The sequence below is a fragment of the Epinephelus moara genome, chromosome 8 (assembly GCF_006386435.1).
Source record: "Epinephelus moara isolate mb chromosome 8, YSFRI_EMoa_1.0, whole genome shotgun sequence".
NCBI lineage: Eukaryota > Metazoa > Chordata > Actinopteri > Perciformes > Serranidae > Epinephelus > Epinephelus moara.
The window spans coordinates 21279978-21289914 of record NC_065513.1 but is presented as its reverse complement, the minus strand read 5'-3'; the positions used below and the strand labels follow the sequence as shown (position 1 = coordinate 21289914).

At 41.5% G+C, this 9937-nt stretch overlaps 1 protein-coding gene across 1 annotated transcript; it reads right to left on the bottom strand.

The window, feature by feature from the left end:
* Nucleotides 1-3054: 3054 nt before the first annotated feature.
* tmem119a (transmembrane protein 119a) lies at nucleotides 3055-9648 on the bottom strand. Its single transcript, XM_050050066.1, has 2 exons — nucleotides 9505-9648; nucleotides 3055-5304 (listed from the first exon to the last, which is right to left on the bottom strand). The coding sequence occupies exon 2, from the start codon at nucleotides 5294-5296 to the stop codon at nucleotides 4574-4576; it is 723 nt and encodes a 240-aa protein (XP_049906023.1). The 5' UTR covers nucleotides 5297-5304; nucleotides 9505-9648; the 3' UTR covers nucleotides 3055-4573.
* Between the last annotated feature and the right edge of the window lie 289 nt (nucleotides 9649-9937).

The following is a 9937-nucleotide window of genomic DNA, read 5'->3' as shown; positions in this document are numbered from 1 at the left end:
AGGCCGCGAGGGAAGCGGTTCAGCAGATTATGACTGAGGCTCAGCTCCTGCAGGTCAGAGAAGGGCCGGAGCAGGTGGTCCACGTTACAGAGCTGGTTTCTGGCCACAGAGAGAGCTGAGGTACTGAGAGGGACAGAGCGAGGAAGTGACCTGAGCCCCAGGGACTCGCACAAAACCAGGAATCCTGGGCGAGGGCAGCAGCAGCCGGGAGGACAGGGAGACGTTACGAGGCAGGTTAGAGGACAGATGCAGAGAACCAGTAGGACACCACATCTGCACCAAAGCATGACTCACTGCCAGGAATAATAGAGAGACGACCACATTAGACACATTACTCATGCACTTCTACTAAAAGAGTGGGTACTACTCCATAATTAAGGGTTTGTAAGTTGTAACTAATGGCTTTAATAATAGATAATAAATCATTTACTTATTCTTTATGGTTCAGATTTAACCCCAGAATGATCATTTGTATATCAGTACTCACCTGAAAAAATTCTTGATGAACTGAAATAAATTAGAGCCGTGTTGAACAACAGCAAAACTACACTAAAACATCGTTTCCAATCTCTCACACAACTAATACAGTATAATCCTAATGTCATTTATCCAGTCAAATGCTCAGTGCTTCCCAAATAGACAGCCCTCTCCAACGAGGAGCTGAGCTAAAAGTGAAACTTTGCTTTCTTCCATGCCAGACTCCATTGACAAAAGCAGTAATTTTACACAAGAGCTGCTGGTCTACCACTGCATAGCTCTGTAAGTTGTACTATTGTGTAACTGGTGTTTGTAACTGGTACCTGGTGATTTAAAGGGTTTGTTCATATTCAACAAAGTCACGCAGTAACACAAACAAACTACCAATCGAGGCTGTGGTAAACCAGCAGCTCCCGTGTCCAGGAAGTAAATGTGCTGTTTTTGCCAATGGAGTCTGGCTTTGAAGACATGGATAAGTTTCACTTTAATTTTAGTCCCCAATTGGAAAGGGTTTTCTGTTTGGGAAGCTCTGAGCATACAACTGGATAAATGAGATGAGGATTATGCTGCACAAGGTAAGCGAGAATTTGTACACAAATGCTTTGCTGTTAAACATGGCCCCCTATGACTTCAATTCATGAAGAGTTATCTCAGTTCTTGGATTCTTTGTTCATCACAGAGTCATGCGAGAAAGACGTTTCCTTCACAAATTTAACGCAACACAGGCTGAGTAACCAACATACAAATGATCATTTGGTAAGTGAAGTGTTCCTTTAATAAGAGGCTGGGAAAAATCTAGAGCATGACATGCTTTTTACATCTTGATTTAATCAAGTAGACTATCTGACCTCTGACCCTGTAAGAAAGCTGCAGGGAATTTGGACCAAAATACGTTTGTTAAAAACGTATAAATGTTTACAACTGCAGACCATTTATAAAGCCATTATAAGCAGCTTATAAACCCCTTATAAAGGCTGGCTTATCAGAATGCAGTAACACAAAATAAATAAATGAGTAAAGGCCCAAGCACTTACCATTGTTCTCTTGCTGTATTATCTGCTCCTCTGAGGAGATGGGAAAGCTCGTCACCACATGGTCCTTACATGATCCTCACATGATCCTCCCTTTCTCTTAGGATGTAACCACTGCTGCTGTTGAGAATTCCAGGCAGATGCTCATCAAAGTTTAACGACTTAAGGTGCTGTATTACCTATTCTGGATCCTCCTCACCATGCAAATTGATTAAGAGGTCCTGCTGTTCGTCAGTGAAAGTGAAAAGTGTCTAAATACACAGAACAGGAGCTTCAGCGGGAGATACTGAGTAAAAAAAAGAAAAAAAAGAAAAATGAAACAACACGTGTCGGGTGTTGGGTGTCCCAAATATTTCCTTATCTGAGGTCACTAAAGGTAAAGGTCCCTAAAACTCTGACAGTGGAAGTAGCAAACAGGCCTGGGACAGGTGCTGGGTGGTCCTGCGGCTGTGTGTCATCCCGTCACCTGATGGGAAGGGTGAAAGTGAAGGGGTAGTATTTTCTCGAATTATTTAGCACCTCATGGACAAAAGCGCGGGGAATCTGACCCCAGTGCAAGGCTCTGTCAGGGCTCACGTTTCAGCCACCACAGGGTTACGCTTGCCTTTGAGCTGCTGTGCCTTCATCTTTGATGTTTGATCTTTGGTAGGTTGACCTACTTTTGATTCAAATCAAAAAATTTTAGTTAAGAATTAGTTTATGCTTCAGATAATGTACCAAAATGTATTCATATCTCAATACATTTGTACTAAATAGATTTGGAGATGTGGTCAGACTGCACCCATGTCAAAATGTTAGTGGTAAATATGATGAAAAAAGAAATTCATTAACATCCATAAGTGATAAATCAATACTTGTACTGTTCACAGGAGGGCAGTATTTCTTTGCTCATTCAAAACACCCAAAAGTTACGACTTATTTTTTTCCCTTCACTTCACTGGAACAAATCAGTGTCTTAAGATTTGACGAGACAATACATGAGCTCTTGTTTTGGAGCAAAGGGCTCTGTATGTATCTGGTTTACTGCTGTTGAAATATTTAAACAATCTTGTACAGTAGCCAGAGAGGGACAAAGGGGGCTCTCGTCATCTCCAGGCTCTGATACCTTCTGCAGGCCTGTGTTTGGGGATGATGGTGCCAGCTGCCTCATCACGGCCAATCATAAAAATGTGGAGGAGCTTGTTACCATGGTGTGTATGTATGTGTGTGTGTGTGTGTGTGTGTACACCTTGGGCTTGAAATGTTAAGTTACAAGACAGTTCATGCTTCCAAAGAGCAGATATGACAAATCAGACATTTGGGTGTTTACCTTAAAAATAGTTAGCCAAGATTCTTGAGTGTGTGCAGCTCAAAATTACAGATTCCCGAGTTGAACATAATGTGCACGTACTGAAGCAAGCATCCTCTTTTTAGACGCTTTCTAATCTTAGGTTTCTTCAGGCCTGCATTTGTCTCTCATTATAAAACAGTTTCCACCATTTTCAGTAATGACAGAAACATCATTAGCAACAATTTTATTCAACAGAAGCAAAACAAAACTGTCATTTTGTAAACAATAAAAACGGTCACTTACAGAGGAAGCATCTGCGCAGAAACATCTGAGGAATCTGAGGTTAAAGAGTGTTTAAACATGACACAAGTCTGGCCCATAAATCACACAAACTCACACATTTGGTGGAGATGCTCAGAGTCATTATCTTGAGTAAAGGGACAGAGAGATGGAGATTATTACAAATTATCTTCTCCAGTGTGATCTGAATTTTAAATCAAATATAATAAGACGAATATGACAAACATACACTTCTCAGCTTTTGATTTTTAAGACCTTTTTAAACCACCATGAGTCAAATATCACACCCGCCTATTACATATCACCACTATCTATCCCTGCACTCAAGTTTATGACTCATTACAAATTATTACATTACAAACAAAACCCATAATTTACCTTATACACAAGTATTACTTATTAAAAAAAACTCAAACCCTGATTCACAAAGCTTTTATCCCAAAAACCCTGCTTTTAATAATGGCAGATCAGAATTATCACCAAATAAATACATAGAGAGATTATAGGTATAAGTATTTTTTTACCCACCAGAAATAACAGTCGCAAACGCAGTGTAAAGCTATGTGAATCAAGTTCTTAAAGTAAAATACAATAGACTATGACAAAAAAATAACATTATGCCAAAAAAAATGAAGTAAATATGAATGTAAATATAAAGAAGAATGTTTTATTACTTATCCAACAAATCAAGTTTACTGGCGTCTCACTTTGCTTTATTTACAGCAGCAAAGATTTTGCTCTAAATGACAGACTGCTTCAGCCAAAGCTCGTATAGCTGATGAGAAGATGCCACAGCGTACAGCAGGAGGTACTGAGGAGATTTCTCTGTCTAGGCAGGCATATGGAGTAATATATATCTGTATTAAAAACACTTAAAAATACTTGTCATTTGTATTTGAAAAAGATTGCGGAATTACAGGCTGCCTGTTCTTTTCACCTTTAAATATTTTTTGTCTTCAAAAAAAAAAAGAAAAAAAAGATGTATCCATAAGAAAAACATTGATTTCACTTATTATTTCAAGTGTTGCTACTTCACTGGCACAGTGACATTATTTTAGGCGTTTGAGACTCTGTGGTAATCACTGATAAAACCAAGTGGCTGACCACTGCATAGGACGACTGAGCCGCTTTAAAAGTGAAAGGCTGTCGGCACGTAGCCTTCAAAGAAATCAGCCATTATTTTTCCACATCCTCTGATATCAAGTGTGGCTTTTTAATCAATCAAAAACTTTATAGACTGGATTTATGCACTAACACAACTGAGTATTCTGATTTCTACTCACATCTTCTATCCTGGTATTTTTCATTTTTACTTTAGATTATACTCCAGGTGATCAGGTCCATATTTTTATTAACATTTAAAGTGTTTAAATGATGGATCCTTTTTCATCTAAAGGCATGAACCTGTGTGCAGTATAACCAACGTGTCTGATCCTGTTCTCATGTCATGGTTGCAACGTTTCACCTCTTACGCCACATCAGCCCTGAACAGGCCCTAATGGTGGCCCTTCTTCATGTGGCAGGTGCAGACTGGATGAGCGGAGCTGGTGCTGGGGCTGGATCTCTCCTCCTCCCTGTACTTCAGCTGCTCTTTGTGCCTGGGCTCCTCTCTCCGCTTTTCCACCTCCTCTGCCGCCCTGACCTTTCTGACCTCCTGGCGGGGCGATGACCTGACGTCTCTCCCCCTCTCTCCTACCAGAGCCTTGGATGGCACGCGCAGGTTCTTGGGGGAGGCCATGCTCTGAGTCTGGACCCTCTTGACGTGGTCGACGGCGTACGGCCTCTCCTGGAGGTCGCCTGAATTCTTGCGTCCGCCTGTTTTATCAGCCGTATACTTCCTGTTTGGGTGAGGAGGGGGTTTGTAGGCCTCCAGCTTGCGCTTGTGACTCATGGCAGAGGCACAGCAGATGATGAAGACCATGACGATGAGAAGGGAGGTCACGACGATGATGATGAGCAGATTCTCCTGCAGGAAGTCCACTACTCGGGTGAGGACGAAGTCCTTCAGGCGGATCATGGTGGTGGTGATGGTGTTGGTGAGGGTGGGAGCTCCAGTAGTGGCGGAGATGTGAACAGGTGCTCGAGTGGAGAAAGAGGTTGGAAAAAGGAGCTCCAGCTCTGCTTCATCACCGCTGGCTTCCAGGGATGTGAGAGGGGTGGCATGACACAGCGAGATCAGGGTCACACAGGTGACGAGAAAAACCAGACAGGACTTCATCTTCACATCTGCAACGACAAAGGTGAATTTAGGATCAAATGAGGAAATATTTCCAAATCAAAATCAGAAGACTGGAAACAGGGACAAACAGCAGCCTGTGTCTGTTCAACGGTTGAGAAATCCATCCACCAGCACATAAAGCTCACTAATGAACACTTCAGCCAGTTTGTTTATCAGAAACGTTTTAAAGGTAGTAATGTGCTGTAACGCTGACTATTTCTTGGTGACCAGTGGCCTGGGGCAGTGAATTCCTGGAGTCAGTTACAACCTCAAGGTGATGAAAAGACTCCAGCTGTAGAAGCTCTGCCAGGTATTCTTTTACTTTGGACAAAGCCGGGGTCACTATTTTTCCGTTTCCAGTCTTTATGATGAGCTACTCTCCTCCTGGCTCGAACTACATATTTATTCTACAGATGACTTCCTTCCATTATCTGTCAAACAATAGAAGAAACAGATGGAGGATATGTGTCAATTACAGTAGAGGGTGATATTTGACAGCACGACACATAGCCCCTTATAAATCCTGCCCATTTTTGCTCTGTACTTCTATAACATTTGAGCAAACATGCTACCAGACAGAACCTCAGTAAATTTTCCCTTTTCCTGTGAATAAGTAGCCATACCAACAATCTGTCACTATGTGAACTACCTTTTCTACATGAAGCCCAGATGGCACAGACACAAACGTTTGGCTCACACAGCTAACTATGTTAGTGTCACTAGACAGAACACCACTGCAAAATGCTGTCTTACATTAAGTACCAGGACACCATGTTGAGCTGTCAAAGTAACAAAGATGACCAGACACTATCTAATACACACTGTGGCACCCGCCTAAACAGAGCCAGCCTCACCATGCTTGTTTTTGTCAAACTTGTCCAACCTGGCCACAGAAACTAAGGGGGGCGGGAGTCTGAGTCGGTCAAATTACAGGCTTGAGGACCTTACAGCCAGGTTAAAATTGTTATAGATGATCATAATGTCCAGAATTAGGTTTTTTTTTTCTGAGTATTGACTTTTCTGCATTGAGACATAATGTTTCAAGATAAAATCATGATGCAGACTTGACTTACTTCCTATCTTTTTGATTAACTCGTGACCCCTAAGGGCCCTGATACACAATGCTAGTCAATGTCAGGCCATCTGTGAGTGTCTGCCGCCCTAGTTTTTGCAGTATATCCTGCCCATTTGGCACCAGTTGGCCCTTGCCCTTTTTTGGGGGGGCTAATTCAACTTGTTGAGTGAGAAATCACTCTGATTGGTCTCACTCCAAAGTCATCGAAATCCAACGCTTGGACAGTGACTTGCAGCATCAGACACTGACGAAAAAAGCCGTCTTTTAACGTCGGCATGATACGCAGCCGGTCCTTTTATAGTTTAACAATGTGTTGCGGCATCAGGGGGAATCACAGAGAGACAAGAACGAAAGTTAAGGCGATGAAAGTCTGAGTAGGGCAGGCGGGAGGGGTGGCAGCTGGGTCCACCAAACACTGACCTTCACGCAAGAGAGCAGTGTTCGCGTCCCATACGATTATAAAGTCAAACCCTGTTATTTTTTCCTAAACCTAACCACATGCTTTAGTTGATTGAGGAAAAAAAACATCAATTCGTGTGTTGTACCGACATAGTGTGTTTATTTTGAAAGAGACTGTATGTAAATGGTACATTTCCTGTGAAAACAGAAGTGTATTTTGAAAGAAGACAATGCATGGAACAGGCAGAACTTGACTCTATGCCCTAGAACATCAACAACCAATGCACCCAGGGTACCTTTCATGTCGTATCTGGACGTGGAAGGCTCATGACCAAACTCAATATGTGACGAGGTTGGAGTGAGAAGAAGAGAGAAGTGAGGAGGCGAACAGATGGCTAAAGTCAAGACAGAGAGAGATCTAAAAAAAGATAATTTTTTTGGCCACTGAGCTCTTTAACAGAAACTATTCATAACTGTTTGTGTTATTGTTTGCTGGTGCACAATAATTTGTTCTTTCAACATGTGTTGTCTGCTAACTAGCGTATTGAATCCATCTTTTTAGTCTTCTTGTTTCCCTATTTGAATGACTACTGCTGCCTGCTGGTGTGGAGAGTTAATCCCCTCACGCAGGCGCAGAACGTACGTACTAGTTGGTCTTTGGCTGTAAACTTTGCATTGTGTTCAAGTGCAACTTTCTGGCCGAGGCACAGGAGATGTGAAGTGAATGCAATCAGCCTTCAGTGTAACTAGTTCTTTGATGACGGTTTAGTGTGTCTGGGCCTTAAGATTTTTCTTGCGACACAGTGGTGGGTCCCAACCCTCAGGTTGGAAACCACCATACTAACTAGTGTCAAGCAGTGTTCCATGTAAACTATGTTTTCTAAGGGCTGTCTCCAACTGAAATGTAGCTCCAGTATTCTACTGACTCAGTTTTCTCTCGCTTTCCTGCCATTCCCCATCCTGCACCAGATCTATTTTAGCAGGCAGCAGAGTAGCCATTACTTATTTGGGGTGGAGACAGTGAGTTTGGTGCTGGAGGCCTTATAATTTGTAAAGTAGAGGGAGGCCACCCATCCACCACACCAAAGCCAGGAGGAAGCTATATGCCAGGGGGAGCATAGAGGCGTGGGAGACCTGCGGCTATGGCCTCTATATTTACACTGGGCAGCAGCTGCTGTACACCAGCCCGCAGCAGCACAGACCTGATGAAGATATTTCTGCTTCCAGGAAAACCTGCATTTACAGACAGTACATCTGACTGACTGAATAAACTTCCTGACCCAATATTGCTTTTCTGCCATTATTCTCTCTCCATCGTTCCTCTTCTCAGTGCTTTAACAAAGAAACCCAGTGGTGCAGGGCTCAGTCTGTTACCATTTAAAATATATAATTGCACAGTGCTGAGCTGTAAGGACAAGCTTCTAATCAGCATCAGGCTATAGAGAACCTGCTGCTGCTCTGATTTACTTTACACAGTGTGAAATCCCCTCCCTGTGTGGTCGAACATACAGTATGTACTCTGTCGCTGGACCACATGGGTTGGGTCTTCATCCTTGGATGTACAGCTATAGGAGAGCACTGCCCCCTGAATCCGCATAATTATAGCCATAATTACATCTCCTGTATTTCACTGGAGGGTTAACATTACCTTCAGTTGAAGGCCTTCAGACACCACATATGCAATGAATCAGTTTCATGACATTGGAGTGCTTAATGTCTCCAAGTGTTTATTAAATTTACAAAACGCTTTTTACAAACCCAAGACATCATGTTTTCATGGATGCATCTTTACATCAAATAAAAATGCATTGGCCATTATTCATTACACATTTACCCAAATTCAGTCTGACATATGTGGTAGTTTTGGACAAGTTGGAGCCTCGATGAAAATAAAGGTAGGTAAATATTTAATAATGCTAGCCCAGCCAACACAAATTTGCAAAAATGGAGTAACTGGCAGAGGTTTGACCATCTCAAACATATTCTTACATAAACTTTGTCAGTGTCTACACTTAGTAACCTTGGCATTGAGAGTAAAAAAAGTTGGAAATTAGTCAAATAGGATAAACATTAATTGCATCACTGATGATGTAAACAGATATAAGGAAAAAATCTGACATTAGCATGGCTAAAAGAAGCCTTCAGGTATTTTTTTTTTACATAAGTTAAAGTAGCAATATAACATTGCAAACATGTTCTATTACATGTAAAAGCACTGTATTGCAAGCAAAACTGCAAAAGTATTTGGAAATTAGGTATGAAAAGTACATATACTTGTTGACATGGCTGTCAAATTGCTATATAAAAGCTAATTTAACTACTTAATACACTGTTGGTAGGTTTAATCTGTAATAATGCATCATGTCCTATAGACAGAAAATCTGTAAAGTAACTGAAGCTGTTCAATAAATGTAATGGATTATAAAGTACAGCATCCCTCTCTGAAATGAGGTGGTGCAGAAGTATAAAGCAGCTCGATATGGAAATACTCAATGTCGTAAGTATTTTAGAATTTCAATAATGGAGTAAATGCACTTGGTCACATTCCACCACATGGTAGTTTTATTCACTAACTTAAATCAGTGTGAACCAAATGGATGATGAAATCTGAACTCAACATGTTGTGAGTTTGGATTCACAGACCGCTTTGAAATAAATGAAATTATCATCTGTAGTTTTAACTTGCTCAATAACACCCACTTTAAATGATCTTCAAATAAAAATATATACTTACAGAATGTGTTATCCCTGGTTTATCTTCCGGACAGCACCACGCAGTGCGGATGACAGAGAGGAAAATAAAGGGGAGACAAAGTAACAAGAGGAAAGTAAGAGTGAAAGAGAGTTTCCGAGCATCCGCCCTCCCTGCTGAGTTATACAGACTGTTTTTTTTTACTGAGCTCTAAAAAGTCTGCTCCCTGCAAACTGATGTCCATCCCTCTATTTTCAGCTTCTCCTCCCTCTTTCTCAACCTCCCATGCCCACTCTTCATCCTCCTGCACTCATGGGGCCTTTTCCCTGTACGTTTATTTCTGCATTACAGTATGAGAGAGGGAGCAGCCACGTAGAGATGATTCTGTACCTGATGTTTTCTCATACATGGAGTGATGCTGAACTGTCTCTGGAAAAGGTCTATATCTTGTTTGAAAGTGTAATTTACCACCATG

Coding starts and splice junctions, on each gene's coding strand:
- tmem119a (XM_050050066.1), bottom strand. CDS start 5,296: ATGAAGTCCTGTCTGGTTTTTCTCGTCACCTGTGTGACCCTGATCTCG.